We start from the raw sequence: 20,114 nt of genomic DNA, 5'->3' as shown, positions 1-20,114 counted from the left end.
GGTGTGAGCCCTATTTATAGTCGTCAATCGGAAACATAAATGCACTCGCATCCGATCCTCGCGATTATGTACGAGAGGAACTGAAGAGTAAATGAAAGAAAAGAAAATTAAGGCGAAAGTAGCTAACAAACACGCAGTAACGACCATAACCTAAGATTTTTTTTTTTCTAAATGGTGTATAAATTAAACAACGCCAAGTATCAAGTGCTACACAACTCTGCAATAGATCTAGACCTTTCTTGCTGGTCAAGTTTTTAGTGGTTAGAGTTGATTGGGGCGAATGCAAAATGCAACGCGCGCAATGTGAAGTATGCATGCACGTGCGCTGCTGCGATACTAGTACAGGTAATGTACATGTACAATACTAGTACCGTACGCGTACGCGTACCGTACACGTACGAATCGCCGTGTTTTCTCTTTTCGGTCGATCGACGACAATGATGATCCGATGAAAAATGATAAGTTAGTGTTTGACTGACTATGATCGGAGGTAGCAACATCCATCCATTCATCCATTTCATGAACATTGGACTATGGTGATGCTTCATCGGATGAACAGACAGAAACTTTCGTTGTTAGGCTAAAATCATTGTGTCTGCTATCTTGCGTTAAATCGCGTTGGTTTCGCGTTTATCACTGTTTATAGCGTGCACAGCTACTAGTCTAACGTTACATGTGTACGTGTTTCTCAATGAACAACACGCCTACAGTGTAGTGCAGGATACAGATACTGCACTGTATGCACTGGGACTGGGTACCAGTGACCCTGCGCAGCTGCGAAATCGACATGGTGAGTGTACTGCTATGCTGAGTCGTTCTCTTTTCTCATGCATCACTCTGGCTGACCAACGATCTCAGTCATCACAGTATACATATGAGTGGTGAATGGTGGGGTATATATTCTGCAGTTTCACTGGTAAACCGCTGAGGATAATCATTTGTGGGGGCATTTTTCAATTTTAGTTTTGGGGCCACTCACGAAGAGGATGGATGAAAATGTTACTGTAAGTAACAAAATTTCCCTTCGACAAATTTCAAATTTTGAAAATAAAATATCGATTAACAGGTTATATAGAAAGACCAGCCTTAACTAACAAGTTAACTGTTAGGTACTGTATTTCAAACTTTTCTGTATTTCTATTGTTTTCCAAATTTAATTTTACTTATTTTTGTACATTGATGCGTATCTTCAGAACATCATAACTCGTAGAGCTAAATGAAAACAAAACAAAAAAATCAGGTACATTTGTATGTTTCTCAACATAATTTCACGTACTTGCTGAGTGTGAGTCGACATGTCGTATAATATGTCATCATCCCAACCCAATGTCTGTGTAGTCCTTATTGATTTTTCTACGATACCGTGTGCAAAAACGCATGACGTAGAATCATCCTTGTGGTGTACTGTAGAACGTTAACTTTTGTCAAGCTCTCAGAGGTGCAGGGAGAGTAAGGGATTGCCTGTGGCGTCTGTCCATCTGTCATCCATTCGTCTGTGGTCCGTCCGTGGTCCGTCGGTCGTCAGTGTCAGTCGATCTGTTGTCTGTCCGTAACGCTACAAAAACTTGGTTATAAAACTCTCTTCTGAGGCTGAGCTTGACTTCAGTTTCAATCAAACTTGGAGGGAAGAGTGGTTATGCAAAGTTACACATTTTACCAAGCATGAAGGTGCGTTCATCCTCGACCATTTGAGGGCAGCACTTTATCGGAAGAAGAAGAAGATGAAGGTCACCTCGAGGTCAAAGATTACATGCAGGGGTCAATGAACGTACAATGTAAGTGTCCAATTAACGGGCGGATCCAGGAATTCTGTAAGGGGGGGGGGGGGCTGCGGCATGACATATATTTCTGGTGCCACTTCCGGGGTTTCATTTCATTTTCTTCTCTTTATTTCTTTTGTTTTTCTAGACGAAAGATAAAGGGGTGGGGGCGTCACCGTGCACCAGTTGCGCCCCCCTCTGGATCCGCCACTGATTAATGTTTAGTTTTTACGGTTGGTTTCAATTTTGTGGCTCAACATTTCATGTATTTGTCCATTTGTGACCATGCATTCAGCTTACAGTACCGGTAGATGTACCTTGGGAATTTGAAGGTCAGCAAAAGGTCAAAGGTCACAGACAGGGGTCAACAAACTTTAGTGCCCAATGTTAAGTTTTTACAGCACGTTTTGATTACCCGGTATGGCTCAAAACTTTTGATCCATGAGTCTGTTTGTGACCAAACATGGATGGTAGATGTCCCTTGGAGAGGTAAAGTTCATCACGAGGTCAAAGGTCACAGACAGGGGTTAACAAACTTTTAGGGTCCAATGTTCAGTTTTTATGGCGCGTTTCGATTATGGATTTACTGCTTATAACTTTTGCTCCCTTTGTCCGATCGTGACCAAACTTGGATGGTAGATGTCCCTTGGGGAGTTAATGTACATCATGAGGTCCAATGTCACATCAGACAGGGGTCAACAAACTACAGTATTAAGGTCCAATGTTAAGTTTTTATGCCTATGGGGCGTTTCAATTATTCATAACTTTTGATCCCTTTGTCCGATCGTGACCAAACTTGGATGGTAGATGTCCCTTGGGGAGTTAAATTTCATCCAGAGGTCAAATGTCACATCAGACCGGGGTCAACAAACTATTAAGGCCCAATGTTATGTTTTACGGCGCGTATTGATTATGGTTCATAACTTTTGAGCCATACGTCTGTTTGTGCCAAAACAATTGGCTGGTAAATGTTCCTTTGGGGAGTTGAAGGTCACCACAAGGTCAAAGCTCAGAGGCAGGGTCAACTTCCAGGAGCTAGAAAAACATTAATTTCTTCTATGGGAAAGGGCAAGACATTATGACACTTGCTTTGTTGGCTGTAAAATTTCACTTAAATATAATACTCTTTTTTTTTTTTTTTTTGCTTTAGTTTGTTTGATAAAACTAGATGTGTTTGTGTGGAATAACATTTGTTTTCACTTCAGATAAATACTTTATTCTTAATGACAAAACAGATATACATACACTATGTAGCGTGTAATGACAAAACATATATGTACCGGTAGCGTGTACACATGTGTACAGGACCACTGAAGACTATAGAGTGGCCTTCAGCAGTTTACGAGCAATCGATTACATGTCTCATTGAGGATTAGCTAATTTTGCTGTAACATGCATTCACCATATCGGACACCTGCCCGAGTGCATTTGAACAAGTCATTAACAGGGTACTAAAAGTGAAGTACACTTTGTATATAGAGCCAGAGGCTTAGCAATACTGCATGTCTGCATTCTACAAACTGTACAACCTGTACCTGGATAAAATAAGAATCTTTGAAAGGCCCTGCTTGAAATTTTAGTTATAGTTAAAAGGAGAATGTGTGATTGACTTATATGTGCCTGCAGAGGTACAAGTGTATTGGTACTGGCCAGTCAATGTACACGGTGTACAATTGCAGCAAAGTTTGGCGGATCCAGAAGGGTTGCAACCGGCGCACGCCCCCCCCCCCCCCATCGTAAAAAGCATAAGAAATAAAAAGAAAAAAAAAAATGAAATGAAACCCAGAAGTGGCACCAGAAATATTACATCTTATAGTTAATTGTGCCCCTCCCCTTTACAGAATTCATGGATCCACCCCTGCAATATTGTAAATACTTTCTAAAAAGAGTCAAGTCATGTCAAAACCATAATTTGCAAATATTCCTTAACCCGTTGAGGATGGATTGATTTTGCTACAACACGCATTTCCCATAGACACCTGCCCGAGTATACTCGGGACTCATCCTTAACGGGTTAAAAGAGCTCTCAGCTGCTTGTAGGTACAATATTGATTCTACCCTCTTATCTTATGCTGTGTGCAATTGTAATGCCGGAAACTATTAATGTTACACACTGGCACTGGTCCGACGGTCCCTGACCAGTAATAATCACTGTTGGACAAGTAACTTTTCGGTATTGGGACCACTTAAAGATGGATAAACTGGGTACCTACATGTATTGGTCCGACAGACAGGTTGGACCTGCAGAAAAGATAGCTTATAGACATGTGCAGCCCTGTATACAAGTCAGTGCATGAGGGATGTTATTCTCTATTCACCGACTACTACATTGTAAGTTTCCAGACATCTTTGCCAGCTGGTGAAGAAAGCACTCCTGTGGGTATGCCCATCAGCAACCAAAGTACACTAAACATTAATTAGGAAAACAAAAAAATGTTTTTCTTTTAGCATATGAATATGCTACACAGCTGGTTGAGTGCCACCTCAAATTGTACCACTCATGGATTGTACCACTTGGATAGGCAAAGTATAGTATTTTGCAGCATGTCCGGTGCTTAAAGTCAAACAACTCACATGATCACAGGCTTGGTTTATTGCTTCCTTTCAACTGCAGATTCCTTGCCATCATACAACAGATCAACATGGCAGTCTTGTGGATTAAGATGGAGGTAGAAGATGAAAACAAGATTGAAGCAGAACATCCATCACAGTCCAAGGAGGTCCTTGGGGAATACATCACTGAAGCAGGTGAAGGGATTTCTGTCAAACTGGAGTGATTCTGTCAACTTTGACTGACTTTGCCACACTTGTTATGATTAAAGTTTAAAGTCCCGTTTCAGCTCTCAAGCATAAGCTTATTGGATACAGCCTATTTCTGCAGTTGCTTTCCTTGGATTGCTCCATTAAATTTTTTTCTTTATTATTTAAGTACGGTGCCATGTAATTTTGAATCAATAATTGTCAATGATTTGTTCATCAAGTTTATTAATTCTTCTTTAAAAATCTTCTGATATATACAAAAGAAAAAATATATTGTATATTATTATGCTTGTTAATGGCAGAAATAAATAAAGATCAAATATCAAATATCAAAACAATACATTGGTATTATGGCACTGGTACTTGCAGATAACTTTTCAAAGTTGCAGTACCTATCCAATATGGGAGGCATTTCTTCACAAGGACAGTTCTGTTTTTTACTCACTCCCCAGAAATAAATTACAATACCAGAATGGGTTAATGATGTACATCTTCATGAATTGTGTCAGTAAAGTCTAATTTCATGCAATTTTGTATTAACACCCAATTGCAGAAGAAGGAGAGACCTACCTGTGTTCTCCTTCCTCCATTCCAAAGCCAGAGATGGAAAAAGAAGTCTCGGTCAGGACTTGCAAGCTACCTATGTGTGAAGATTGTGGTAAAGCATTCTCCAGCAGTGAAGATTTCAGACAGCACCTGACAAGACATGAATGCAGCCATGCCCAAAAATGCCCCACCATCACAAGAATTGTGTCTGGAGACGAAATAGTTATCATGCAAAGAGATCAGCTACCGAGTCATGAAGCTGACGATGAGACCATCTCCACTGGACCAGTAGAGTATCCCACCGCGGTTAATATAAAGGTTGAACCTCCATCTCTAGGAGACCTGCAGACACAAGCAATCAACCTTGACAACTACTACAGCAACTGCATTGGTAATGGTGAGAGCAAAGGGATGCCATATAGTGTTACATACATTGCTGTAGAGTGGACTCCCAATATAACAAAGTCCTCGGGACTGGCAATTCTTTTCGTTATATTGAAATTTGGTAATCACTGAACAGACAAACAATTCAAAACATAGGAAGGATGATGTTGTGACCTGAATTTTTATTTCATTTTAATGAGAGTGCACTGCACACTGCACTCCTAATATAACGAACACGGGTAAAACAAACTCTGTTTTAATACAGTGAAGTTAACATTCACGCTGCATTCACGCAGTACCCACCCTATGTTTTTATTTTTTATTTGTTTGGTTTAAACAAAATTTGGATGTAACGAAAAAAAAAAAAGAACTGTCGGTCCTAAGGACTTTGTTAAAGTGGGAGTCCACTTTACAGGGTGCATTTTGATCATTCAATGCTAGCAGGAATCATGTCAAGTGAACAAAATTAGATGTTATGGAAAGAGCTGTTTGTATCCACATGTGACAGGTAGATTGATTGATAGATATTCTGATATAAAGCAAATCTCTACATATTGTAATTGTGAAGTTTTTTATTATGCCTCCGCCACGAAGTGGTGCCGGAGGCATTATGTTTTCGGGTTGTCCGTCCGTCCGTCCGTCCGTCCGTCCGTCCGTCCTTCCGTCCGTCCGTAATGAATTTTGTGGACAGGGTAACTACCAAAACCTTTTGAGGTATCCTAATGAAACTTGGCATGTATGTGTATTAGGGGGTGAAGTTGTGCCTATCAACTTTTGGGTGCACATGCTCAAGGTCAAAGGTCAAAAGGTCAAGGTCAAATGCTCAAAATTTTACAATTTCCCCCATATCTATGCAATGCCTGAAGATATTTTCTTGAAACTTAGTGTATACATGTACTACCCAATTAAGATTCTCTGGTGAAAGTTTGGGGTCATGAGGTCAAAAGGTCAAAGGTCAAAAGGTCAAGTAAAATGTTAAAATTTCACTTTTTTCTCTGTATCTTGGAAATTGTTCAAGGTATCTTCATGGAACATAGTGTATATGCATCTACTGACTGGCAGTGGTTATCTAGGGAATTTAGGGTTCATGGGGTCAAAGGTCAGGGGTCAAAGGTCAAGGGCAATACTTCAAAATCTTACTATTTTCCTTATATTTATGCAATGCCAGCAGGATTTTTTTTTTTTTTTTAGACTTGATGTATGCATGTCTAACCCAATAGAGTTTCTCTGGGATTTTTTTTTGCCAAGAAGGTCAAAGGTCAAAAGGTCAAAGATCAAGTGAAAGTGCTGAACTTACTTTTTTCTCCATATCTCGGAAGTGGCTCAAGTTATCTTGAAACTTAGTACATGCTGAATTTATGTATGTTCTGCCTGACAGTGCTTCTCTTATAAATCAAAGGCCAGATGAAAATGATAACAATTTACTGTTCAATACAGAAATTGCGCTTTTTCTCCATACCTTGAAAATTACTCAGTGCATAAACTTATGAAATGGTCAAAGTCAAGTTAAAGTTCTTAAATCCCCAAATACATGCTCTCCTATTCATCCAATTAAACATGGGTCAAGGAAGGTAAACATTCAATACATTTGTGACAAACATGTCATTTTAACATTTTGCCAATTTTGTGAAAATGTAATCACACATTGTCCACATGTACTATAGACCTATTAGGAGAATCATGCATTATGGCGGAGGCATACCAGTCGCCATAGCGACATTTCTAGTTAGAAATAGATTTGGAAAATGGAAAGTAACAAATTCTACTTTTTTTTTAATGATAGCAAATCTTAAATGCTCTATATTTTTATCACCTGTTGGACTTTTTCATAGTGTAAGCTTCCAAATTTTCAGAAATTCAGAGGAAACCCAAGATATTCCAATCTTTATCCAGAATACATTTGTTCAGGCTTATCTTGGTTCTTGAAATTGAACCTTTTTTGTGGATTTGAGATGGATGGTCAACTTACTGCTTGACATTGAATTCGAATTTTGATGCCCAGAAAGAGCAAAGAAAATCATTTTTTTTGTGTTTTACCGTTGAATATTTTGTTTGATATTTGTGACATTATCTTATGACTCCTTTCAAATAGATGATGCTCTGGACACAGGAGACCAAGACGTAGCCAATGCTGAGAAAAGCGTGACATCAGAGGCATTCACTCAGACGGCGTCTGTACCTGGGAAACTTAGACCACTGGCCAAGGTCGTAAGTATGTGTGACAGAACGAACACTTCAGTGGAATGCAACTCTTGGTCTCACGGGAATGTGCCTTCGACCTTCGATGAAGAGTGTCGTATTTGTGGAGGCCGTTTTGTCAATCTCGCAAGACACATGCGACTGCACGAGGGAAGAAAGACAAACAAGTGTGAGCAGCGTTTTGAATACTTCCCTACAAAGTGGGACACGAAGAAGCATGTGAGGGTAGTTCACAGAGGAGAAGTACGTTGTGGCAAACCCATTTACAAGTGTGAAATGTGCCCAAAAACCTTTGAAAAGAAGTGGGATCTCAACGTTCACAGAAAACTGCACTCACAGAAAAACTTCGCTAAGAGTAATGTGAAGCGCAACCGCTGTTCCAGTTGCTATCCACGTGACTTGGATTGTGAAGCACACAGGAAGGTCCAAATTATCAAGCCTGGTTATAAACATGCTCTGAAAAAGAGTAACGTACATAACGATGAACCAATTCAGTTTTCAAAACACTGTGTCTGCAACATCTGCCGGAAGTCATGTGGAACACGTTACAGAAACAACAAACACATGCTTGTCCATGCTAGAGATGGTCGGGCCAAATCCTACAACTCAAGAGTTTTTAAAGGTAAAAAAAAAAAAAGTTGTACTGTGAAGTGTTTCTCATTTTGACCTATTCTATTAAATTTATACAGGCATGAGCAGTAAACTCCGTGCTTCCATTGTACATTACACTGTACAGTACTTGGCCATAACTTTCCCTTGTACATACAGTTGTACATAATGTAAGTGTGTCTAGGAGCATACTTCCATTTTCCATTCTTTTTTTAGTAAAAGCACTCTGCCCAAGGCACTGCTGGACATACTCTTCAATAAATTTTATCCTGAAGCTCTTGATAATGTAGTTACTAGCACAATACAGATTGTATACATGCAGTCCTATCCACTGAGATGACAACTCTTCAATCCTGCTGTTGACAAATTTCCCAGAAGCTGCACTGTCCATGTACAGTTGTACCTTTTTATGCCTCTGCCACGAAGTGGTGCCGGAGGCATTATGTTTTCGGGTTGTCCGTCCGTCTGTACGTCCATACGTCTGTCCGTCTGTCAGTACGTCTGTCCGTCTGTCAGTACGTCTGTCCGCATTCGTTAACGCATTAACTTGAGTAATATCGACTGGAATTTTACCAAACGTGGTCCAAGTATAAAGTATGATGGGGCAATTACTTGATTAGATTTTTGGTGAAATCGGCCAAAGATCAAAGGTCAAAGGTCAAGGTCAAATCGTGAAATTGTATCTGTTTACGCGATAACTCAAGACTGGATCAAGCGCATTTCACCAAACTTTGTCTGAGGATGATGTATGGTGGGACAATTACTTGATTAATTTTTGAATGAAATCGGACAGAGGTCAACGGTCAAGGCCAAATCCTGAAATTTATCTGTTTTTTACATGATTTTTAATAACTCAAAACTGGATGAAGCAGCTTTCACCAAACTTGGTCCAAGGATGATGTATGATGGGGCAATTAGCTGAGTAGATTTAGATGACATTGGTAGGAGGTCAAAAGTCAAAAGGTCAAGGTCAAATGCTAAAAATGTTCCCCCCATATCCGTGCAATGCCCAAAGGTATTTTCTTGAAACTTACTGTGGACATGAACTACTGCATAAAGATTCTCCAGAGAGAGTTTCATGTCATAAGGTCAAAGGTCAAAAGGTCAAAGGTTAGGTGAAAATGTTACAATTTCACTTTTCTCGCAAATGGTTCAATGTATCTTCATGGAACTTGGTACATACGCATGCACTGACTGGCAGATATTTTCAAGGGAATTTAGGGGTCATGGGTCAATAGTCAGGGGGTCAAAGGTCAAAGTCAACTCTTCAAAATTTTACTCCTTCCTTTATTTCCTAGTGTATGCAATGCTTGCCGTATTTTTTAAACTTTATATACATGTATTACCTAATGGAGATTCTTGTGGAAATTTCCTGCTAGAAGGCCAAAGGTCAAATGTTAAAGGTCAAGGCCAGGTTCGAATGCAAAAAAAAAAATCTATTTTATACTGTAAGTACACTCTTTCTTCATACCTTGGAAATTACTCAATGCATAAACTTTTAAAAAGGTCAGTCAGAAGTTAAGTAAAAATCTTCAATTCCCCAAATACATCTGCACTCTTTAATCGACAATTATAGCAAACCTATGTAGTTCAAGGAAAGTGAACATTCAAAATATTACAGATTTTGATAAATTCAAATCTGTGTTAAAAACTCACCTTTTTGACAAATTTTGTTGCTTACATGTTTGTATAGAGAAATATGTGATAGATTTTGTTTCATTAATTTTGTACACGCATAGAGACTATCTTATGGTATTATGCGTTTCTAAGAACTGACTATTATTATTTCTGACAAACCTGCAATTTCAATGTTTTGCCAGTTATGTGAAACTGTCATCACACATTGTGGAGACATTGCACTATACACCTACTATTGGGAGAATCATGCATTATGGCGGAGGCATCAGTCGCCATAGCGACATTTCTACAGCTGTAGTTATTAAGATCAAATACAGCTCACTGTCTTTGACCTAAAGAATATACAGTGTATACCAGCCTTATATGTACTGAAACTAAATCATGGCAATGAGCACAGAATTTCTCTAACTGCACTGTAAAGGAAGATATGAAAGCAAGCGAGTTGATGCATCTGTATGTATTATACAATATCTCTTTCTTTTTGTTTTTGAATACATTATAATCAATTTAATATTGAAAACCTTGCGATGTAAAGGTACAAGTTTTGCTGTCCAAATTACTTGGGTGTGTAGCCTGAATTGTCTTATTAGCTCATCTTTGATTTTGCAAAAGTAGTTTTATATGTTTGGACAGAATCATGTATAATGTAAATATAAGCTCTTATGAACTGTATACTCTATAAGATGCATTCTTAAAAAGAAAATAAACATTGAATTGTTTTACAATCATCAGACTCTCTTGCATGATACAAAAGATAAATCTTCTTCAAGTGTACACTTACTGCCTGTTCTGTATTGTTACCATCAGGACCAACACTCAGCAAAGCCTACCTGGCACAACAAGCCCCATCCCACAAAGAATGTCCACAACACCAGATGTACAGTGGAGATGCCTCTCTTAAGCAGTTCCAGCCACAACCCCCTCCAGACCATCAGCAGCAGAAGGGGGTAAATGTTGTCTTGTTGATAGCAAGAAAAGTAATTATCTGTAAGATATTGTTGATGTTTTTGCTTCCATGAACATGTTACAGCATAACATAAAGATGCCAATCATTTTGTTTTTAAACTCACTCGAACAGCACTCAGAAAGAGACTGCTGTAAAAGTGGAAATTTTCACAGTTTAACACGCAAACATTTGTCTTACTGTCTGAGTGCCACAACTTCACTGGAGACATGTTTTGGGGTTGTCCATTCGTTTGTCCTGTTTCTGATCTTGTGATAACTTAAGGTCAGCTGCAAGGATCAATTTTAAATTGGAACCATGTGTGCAAACTATTAATGTACCAATGATCTGATTAGATTTGGGGTCAAGAAGTCAAAGATCAAAGGTTACAGAGGTAATAATATGTGACCTGAGCACTACAACAAAAGGATCCGAAAGTCGGGGGAGGACAATTTTCTGAAAATGGCATGACATTATTTCCTTACTCTTCTACTTTAATTTCATATATAACACAACTCAAAAAAGTACTCGATTGCGGAGATATTGATGATTTCATCAGTGCCTGTCAAGTGATTGAGGAAATTAGAGTTTTGAGAAAAATGCCTTCAAAGTTGTCCTTCCGAGCCTATCGTGGTCAAGGGGAAGCGAGACAGTTTTCACTGCTTGACAATAAGCCAGTTCACAGTTCCAATCTGAGCATGTGCAGATAAAGGCCATTGCAGGCCTTCTCTTGAAATGGATTTGCAACTGAGTTATTCAAAACCTGTATAGGGCTTCCATCATGACAACTGTGTTAATAAACAAACCAGGTGCAGATTGGTATTTACATGTGAATGTGCGTTCTTTTCAGCAACATTAACAAAAGCCATTCATGCAGCACTGACATGTAAATTACCCCTTCCCACATGGTTGTCTTCAGCTGCTCTTCTTGAAGACTATTCCATGATTTGCAAAGTCTGTGGTTGAAGAGGTCATTGCAGACGTGTGCTACAGTAACTGTGAACTGGCTTACTAGAGAAGGCACGCTCCTAGCGACCTCCGCCATGTTCATTCAAGCTTAGTGCCAGTGGTCTACGCACGACCAATCGGTAATCAGGATGCCACGCACTGACCAATGAGATCACTCCCTCGTTGCTACATGTAGGGGCGGAGTCTCGCCACGGCGCTAAATCCAAATCTTCGGGCACGTTTCTCTTACATTGAAAGTAGAAAAATCATGGGCCAGAAAAGTGCCGATTCCTTGCCTTTCCTTTGATCATTTAGCTTCGAAATTTCGGCAGATGATGGACAAGAGATTAGACTACAAAATTATGCCAAAAACAGAAATCTGATTGTTTTGACCAATTTTGATGATGTAACTTCAAACTCGATTTTCCCGGCTCGGCCGTCAGTGACTTTAGGATCCTTTTATTGTAGCGGGTCACATATTTACATAGAAATAGCCAGTTCTCATAGTAGATAACTTGTGAATGGTTTGACATGTTAACTACTATTTTGGTAATGTCTGCATGCTAGGGTGATAATCACCCGAGCAGATTGGGGGTCATGAAGTCAAAGGTCAAAGGTCACAGAGTGTACATCATCATTAACAATAGGACATTATCATGATGATTTGTGAATGGTTTGGCATGTTATCTTCAAACTTGGCATGTGTACAACTTGTATGCAAGGGTGGCAATGATCTGAGGCCTTTCAAACATGGTGATCTGAATCCCCATTGTGCTTTTTTTTTTTTTGGTGCCTTGCGGAGACTGTGGATTACTATGATGTATTTTTGGTTGTACCATAGCTAAATTGAACAATCTATGCTGTTGCATGTATGTACTACAATTGGACAGGAAAGCGATATTGAGAACTAAGAATGGACTAGGAACATTGAATTATGTTTCTTGGTACAAAAGATCAAGCTTATGATGAGAATTGAGGAAATTGTGGTGGATTGCAATTAGTAGAACAGAGAGAGAGAGAAAGAGCAAAGTGATGAAGCAAATAAGCAGAGGTACGAGTTGAGCCATGTGTCAAAAAAAGAGAATGGAGAGTAAAAAACAAAGCCGAACTGAAATTCTGCAGTTTGCTTTCAATAGGCATATTACATGTATTTGGACAAAATGAGATGATAATCACAGTCAAATCATCTTTAACATCTTTGTCAAAACATCTAAGAGGACAGCATACTCTTTGGAAGTTTGCCTAATAGTATTGGCATGGGTTGCATACATTTTGTATTTGTGATGATACAGTGGAAACTCAATACGGTGTATAGCATTACAAACCATATCGAATTCTTTTTTGCTGAGAATATCTTACTTTATGTAAAGTTTCCTTATTAGCAAAAAAAAATCTGATATTGAGTTGTTATTACATTTAAAACAGATTTACTAACAGGAAGGCAATCATAAATTTATATCTTTTCAGTAAAATTTAATAAGCAAATATCAATGTTATCTTCAGACAAGCATACTGGTGTCATCAGTATATAAAACTAGGTGTAATCTGTGAAATTGCAAATACCACTTAGACGTAGAAGTGGGCCAAGTATTGAACCATGAGGCTCTGTACAGCCCAGACTACCCAATGAATATGTTAACTAATAAAATGAAATAATGATGTTAAGAATCAAAAGCCTTACTCAAATTTAAAACACCCATACGCAAAAGCCTTACTCAAACTTAAAACACGCATACCAATAACTGATTGGTAAGAATTACGAATTATTCAAATAGGAAAAAATGAAACCTTTCCATTATATTTCATTGCCATCTAGCTGTGTAAAAAAGTCCGTTTACATTTTATTTGCGTAGACGCAATTGCCAGACCTTTTACTGTGCGTCAGTGAAGGGTTATGTCTATTGTGATAATGCTATAAAGGCAGTGAGCATATTGTACCAACTTTACAAAATTGATTTTTTTTTTTGTCTCTTATGTGTTGTGTTTCTTTTTGCAGAAATGTGCAGCACACTTTCAAGGTCCAGCAACAGACAGTCGAGTCAGGATCAAACCAAGTTGGGATAATGCAGGTGACAGAGGGAAAGAGAGCGGGGAAAGAAAGAGAAGGGCAGGAGGAGAGGATGACAATAGAGGACAGAGAGGAGATCTGGAAGAGGAAGAGGAGGAAACAAGAGACCAAGAAGAGGAGAGAGTGGAGAGAGAAGAGAACATGTGTGTGAGAGAAGAGGTTATAGAGATCGAGGAAGGTGAATATAGTGATGAGAGAGAGAGGGAAGAACAAGAAGAGAGAGACGAAGGGGAAGAGCAAGGGGAGAGAGGAGAGGGAGAGATGTTGGAGAGTGATGATGAGCTATTGAGTGTACTATCAGATCCTACTCTTGGAAGTAGATCTCACTCTGAGCGTGCATCTTGCCATGGGTGCTGTGGCCGCATTGAAACATCTATAAATCGATTGACCACAGCAGTGGAGGGGATGACTTCCCTTCTTGAAAAGTTAGTTAACAGAAATTTGAAAAACGACAAACCTAGAAATTGGGAAAACCACAAACCTAGAAATTTGGACGACGACAAACCTGTGTCAGAGCCAGAACAAACTTCGGAATGTGATAGCGAAAGCGAAGAGAGTGAAAATGACGGCACTTCCAAGTCTCCAAGGAAGAGTGGTTCAGGAATCCGTATGAGCAATGGGGAGTTGCTTGGCTGGCGAGCAGGGATCCCATTGAGCGAAGGGGTATTGCTCAGCTTGCAAGCCAATGCGACTTCAAGAAAAAATTTTGCCAAGAAGCTTATGAGTGAGCTTGTGTCAGATGACATTCTCAGTGAAAGTAATTGCAATGGCAGGGGAAGCAAGATCTCCAAAAGACCAATGGTAAAAAGAATAGACCAACAAATTCTGTCCTACGTTATGCAAACTACTTTAGAACGTTACAATGTTCCTTCCCGTGAAAAGACAATGTGCATGCAAGAATGCAGGAATGCAATTAACCTTTACTGTAGATCACTTTTTTATAAGAAAAACAAGTAATTTTGTTTCCTTCTTTCTTTCTCTTTGTACATATGTACAGTAGATTCACGGAAAAAGATTACAATCTGAAAAACCTTGCAATTTGAACATTAAAAGTATTTTCGGAAAATTGTCATGCTGGAGGATAACCCCAAAACTTTTAATGAATGAAAGAAAAAAAGAATTATGCAAGCAAAAGTAGCTTATAGTAAGTTGTCATCCTATTTAGCTTACACTTTAACCTAGAAAAAATAACAAAACGTTAGGATTTCTCCAGTGTATGATCCAATGGTGTTAATGAACATTTTCAACTTGGTTGCCCAAAGAACACATTTTAGAAATTTTCATAATTTGCATAAAGCATTAGCAGGTTGTACAGCGCAAAGACAACCTTATAAGCAATGTTCAAATTGAAATACATGTATTTGTATTTGCTACTTGTGTATAGCTGTTCAGTTGAAATAATTTCAAGGGTTTTTTTTTTAATGGTTGGAAATCCTGCTTTTGTACAATTTACTAGGAATCATGTTCAGATCAACTTGCTTATGCAAGACCTGGCCTTGTGTTTTGTTGAAATGCTAATTGAAACTAACATTCTAAATCACTTATGTGTTGTTTGCGCATGGACGCTAAATAGTTCTGAATACAATATGGTTGGGTAAACAGTTCAGAATAATGATGACTGCACATTAAGAACAAGTGTATACTTATTATTACCGGTATTCGTAATAGATTTTAGACTTTAATCATTGACTGATAAAAAAATTGACATTCATTTATTTTCAGAACAAAGCCCTGCAAAATACTCTTAAACTTTAATCAATACACCCCTATATACGAAACCCCCAAATTATGGATATGCAACGGTATTCATTGTTTCACACATTGGTGTACATGTACCCAGTTTCATTTCGTTTTATCACAGGATGAATTCAAGAGATAGGCAACGCTTTTGAACGTTATCAGCACGTATACACAATTTTAGTTCGCAGCTAATTTTACATTATTTGTGAAAATTGTCTTGGCAAATGGGTGAGATATCCTGTATCCACTGTGCAAATTGCTTACGGTTGCTGTTTGAGCAACCAAGCTGAAAAAAAGAAGAACAAATGTTCATAAAGCACGCCACAACCTAAATCAATAGGGGAAAAAATGACGGAAAGAACTTTGTAATATGGATAGTTTTTGATTAATGGATTTCGTGTTGTGTGGTACATTGTAATGAGCTGTTTCAGTCTGTCATGAGTCAAAGTTTGTGAAACTTAGATTAGAAAATTCCATCCTGAAAACGTATGCGTGTTCAAAACTTTATATAAATCTCCATGTGTCGTATGAAACATTTCTGACATCAGGTTTTGAGAAATCAAAACTAATTGAAGAAACATACTGTTTACTGTAATTTTAAACTCCGGTTTTCACACATTTTGCATTTATGGTTTTTCCTCCTTCCTTGGTCACGTTGGTAGACTTCTTCACTCATCAGTTATTTTTAACCTGTCCACTGCCGTGTGATTTGATACAACTTTTATAATTATGTGAAATATAAATTGCTTTTGATGAAGTTACGAAAATTCTCAGTCAGAAAGTTAATGACTTTGATTCACAGATGTCCAATACAGGGCAATTTGATGTCCCGTACGACACCATGCCATTTGTTTATTCAAGACTAAGAAATATCTTTTGCTACTCTGCCACGAAGTGTTGCCTGAGGCATAATATTTTCACGTGGTCTATCCGGCCTTGTTCATCTGTCCGTACCGAATTCTGTGGACAGCATTACTTACAAACCCTCTGAGGTATTCTAATGAAATATATTGTATCTATGCACGAGTGGACACAGTTGTGCCTGTCGATTTTTGGGTGTGTTATACTCAAGGTCAAAGGTCACACATCAAGGTCAAATTCTCACACTGCCACTATTCGCCCATTTCTATGGAATGCCTGGAGATTATTTCGTAGTATACATAATTATTACCAAATAAAGATTCTCGGGCGAAAATTGTGTCCATGGCGTCAAGAGCCAACTTTATGACTATAGCATTTTGTGTTTGACAACGTCAATTTATTTGTAAAGATATTGCAAGAGAGTGCTAGAAGGTCACAAACCGACTTTGTCTTGGCCCTCCGTGGCAGTGAATGGCAGTGTAATTATCTTTAATTTAAAGCTGAGAGGAGACCATGACAACCAGAAAACGTAGTGACACCCATCATGATAAACATGGAAGTATTCCATGATACTTTGTCACTTCATTTTTCAGGCCTTCAAAGTTTAGATTTTTTTTTTTTTTTTTTTTTGGGGGGGGGGGGGCTCAAAGAACAACGTTAAAAGAATATAATTTATGACAATAACAAAATAGTTTTTATAGCTGTGTATACTAGCATATTACTATTTGCGGAAATGTAAGTACCTTAGCAAATGTATGTATTTCTCGAATTTGATAATGTGTGAAAAACATCTGAATTATGAAATGGAATGTTTATTTACAATTGATAACTATTCATTTTAATAAACTTCTTTCAAGTTCATTTCGACCGAGTTGATATTTTGAGGTCGGGAATTAAATCTTGTATAATTTTGTAAATATGTTACCAGACTGTGGCGTAAGTGTGATAAACAGCCTTGGTTTATCGTTCTGCTTTGATCTGTAACAAGTAACCTGATATGTCATTGCTATTTGAATGTTCTAATAAGGATAAGGAAAAAAGTTATAAATTAACAAAGTGACTTCATGTATACTTTAGAAATTGAACTCTTATTTCAAGATTGTTAAAAAAAAGGATGATCATGAAATCTATCTAGTAGCAAGCAGCTATTAGAAAATGATATGCACTGTTTAAAAGATATCTTAGAAGGAAAGATTCATTTGTTACCATTCAATTCATAAACATTTTGAAGACGACCACTCTCAGAAGTAATAGCGTACTGAAAGTAGAATTAAGTAGAATTTAGTGTGTTGATACTTCTTGAAGCGTAAAACCATGTCTGTCATGTTCTTTTAAATGTTAATGCATGTACATGTACTAAAATAGGATGATAGAAATTCATAGACCTTGAATATACGTGTAAATAATAATACATACATGTACTTGTTAACTCCACCGTTAAAATTCATTCAAATCCGTTCCGACCTTTATTGTTAAGCTACGTTTGGTTTGGAAAAAAGTGTCAATTAGCTACAGTGCCATTACTTGCACATTCTCAAAGTTTGATTTCTCAATTTAATTGTAAATAAATTAGGGTACATGTGTATGCGTAAGTATCCCCTTAGCTGATACTGGGTGCCTCAGAGTGATGTTTAAAAGGTAAAGGAGCCTGCCTTAAAATAAAGGATGTGGGATTGGATGATTTCATAATGCATTCTTTGTAGTTCTTGTGTCATTTCGCAACCATACGTCAGAAAGTATATCATTTCTCAAAATATCGTAATTTCGAGACACACTCACACAACATGTAGAGAGGAGGTGGTGGACTGAGAGAAACGGAGAGGGAGGGAGGGAGACAGAGATTGAAAGAGAGATAGGTGAAACTTATATTCATATTTATACAGCTGTATTTAAACTTTTAAAGCATTTTATAGTAATTCATGTTAGACAGGAAAACAGTCACGCACAGTATGTCAACCCATTCAATTTACCTCATTTGTGTTTGTAACGTTTGCGATCATGATTTTTATGCCTCCGCCACGAAGTGTCGCCGGAGGCATTATGTTTTCGGGTTGTCCGTCCCACCGTCCGTCCGTCCTTCCGTCCGTCCGTCCGTCCTTGCGTCCGTCCGTCCGTAATCAATTTTGTGGACAGCGTATCTAAAAAACTGAGAGCGGTATCCTAATGAAACTTGGCATGTTTATGTATGAGTGGGCGAAGTTGTGCTTATCAACTTTTGGGTGCACACGCTCGAGGTCAAAGGTCAAAAGGTCAAGGTCAAATGCTCAGAATTATATTATTTCCCCTATATCTCTGCAATGCCTGGAGGTATTTTCTTGAAACTTGGTGTATACATGAACTACCAAATGAAGATTCCCCCATAGAGAGTTTTGGGTCATGAGGTCAAAGGTCAAGGGTCAAAGGTCAAGTGAAAATGTTAAGATTTCACTTTTTTCTCCGTATCTCACAGATATTTCAAGGTATCTTCATGGAACTTAGTATATATGCATGTACTGACTGGCAGTGATCAATTTAGGGGTCATGGGTCAAAGGTCGAGGTCCACTCATCAAAATGCCATTATTTCCCTCTTATCTATGCAATGCCAGCAGGATTTTTTTTCTTGAAACTTAGTGTATGCATTTATTACCCAATACAGATTCTCTGGGAAGTTTCTTGTCAAAAGTCACAGGCCAAAAGGTCAAAGGTCAAGTGAAAGTGTTAAATTTCACTTCTTCTTTAAACTTATAAAAGGGTCAGAAGTTGGGTACAAATCCCCAAATACCTGCACTCTTATATTAGACAGTATAGCCATTCATCCAAATAAACCTAGTTCAAGGAAAGCGAACATTCAGTGCATGTGTGACAAACCTGTCATTTTAATATTTTGCCAGTTATGTGAAACTGTCATCAAACTACATCGAACTAACGAAAAGTTAATGCATAAGGAAGAATTTGTGACATAAGAGAATACACGAGATGCTGTACAGTGCACTCCCGTTGTAACGAAATGCTCGGGACCGGCAGTTTTTTTTTTTTTTTTTTTTCGTTATGACGAAATTTTGTTATAACCGAAAAAACACAATACATAACGAAAACAAGGAAGCCACATATGATATTCTGGTTGTTGAATACTCGTCATACGCTGGAAAGCTATGTGAACAATAAAACAAATTCAGTTATTCAATTTCAGATTATTGTATTAAAATAACGCAAGTTCAACTCGGAAACTGTGCGTGACACACCAAGCGAACACACAGTGATGTGACGCGTTCGCCCATGCAGAGACGCAATATGCTTGCTCCGCTACGTATTTCCGAAAACGATCCTCAGTTCGTTATAACGGAGCACATTTCCTTTGTCAATGGCGCTGGGAAAAGACTTCGTTGTAGCGAAAATCTCGCTATAACCGTGTTCGTTATAAGCGAATTTTGTACCATAGACTGTAATGGAGATAATTTGGGACCAGAAGTTTTACTTCGTTACAACGAAATTTCGTTATAACCGTGTTCGTTGTAACGGGAGTGCACTGTATTGTAATTACATGTATTATTTTGCATGTAAAGATTTGAACTATCAAAATAACTTCTACAGGGATGCCAAGTTCAAAAAATTTTTATGAGTGAGATTTTCATGAGTCGGCATCTCGGCGAGCGAATGTGCGCGCGAGCAAGGGTTTTC

General features: G+C 38.3%; 1 protein-coding gene across 5 annotated transcripts; it reads left to right on the top strand.

Annotated features, from left to right (window-relative positions):
• The first annotated feature begins 444 nt into the window (after positions 1-444).
• LOC139740821 (uncharacterized) lies at positions 445-16,987 on the top strand. Of its 5 annotated transcripts, none has more exons than XM_071651420.1 (6): positions 445-790; positions 4,375-4,508; positions 5,077-5,463; positions 7,543-8,271; positions 10,704-10,843; positions 13,784-16,987. In XM_071651420.1, exons 2-6 carry the CDS (start codon positions 4,403-4,405, stop codon positions 14,810-14,812), a joined length of 2,391 nt encoding a protein of 796 aa, XP_071507521.1. In that variant the 5' UTR covers positions 445-790; positions 4,375-4,402; the 3' UTR covers positions 14,813-16,987. The 5 variants fall into 5 exon arrangements, with proteins under 5 accessions (XP_071507521.1, XP_071507529.1, XP_071507497.1 ...); XM_071651428.1 differs by having other exon boundaries at positions 5,074-5,457; XM_071651396.1 differs by having other exon boundaries at positions 5,074-5,463.
• Positions 16,988-20,114: the final 3,127 nt, after the last annotated feature.

Source organism: Diadema antillarum, unplaced genomic scaffold (genome assembly GCF_040938485.1).
Source record: "Diadema antillarum isolate AM-2024a unplaced genomic scaffold, OU_Dant_1.0 scf00000030, whole genome shotgun sequence".
Taxonomy (NCBI): Eukaryota; Metazoa; Echinodermata; class Echinoidea; order Diadematoida; family Diadematidae; genus Diadema; species Diadema antillarum.
Note: the sequence above shows the minus strand (reverse complement) of the source record. Positions and strands in the feature narration are given on the sequence as shown.

Excerpts from the sequence above, each read along its gene's own strand:
- LOC139740821 (XM_071651396.1), top strand. The coding sequence starts at position 4,403 with ATGGCAGTCTTGTGGATTAAGATGGAGGTAGAAGATGAAAACAAGATT. Across the intron at positions 5,464-7,542 it reads CAGCAACTGCATTGGTAATG|ATGATGCTCTGGACACAGGA; the intron begins GTGAGAGCAAAG and ends CCTTTCAAATAG. Across the intron at positions 10,844-13,783 it reads ACCATCAGCAGCAGAAGGGG|AAATGTGCAGCACACTTTCA; the intron begins GTAAATGTTGTC and ends TTCTTTTTGCAG.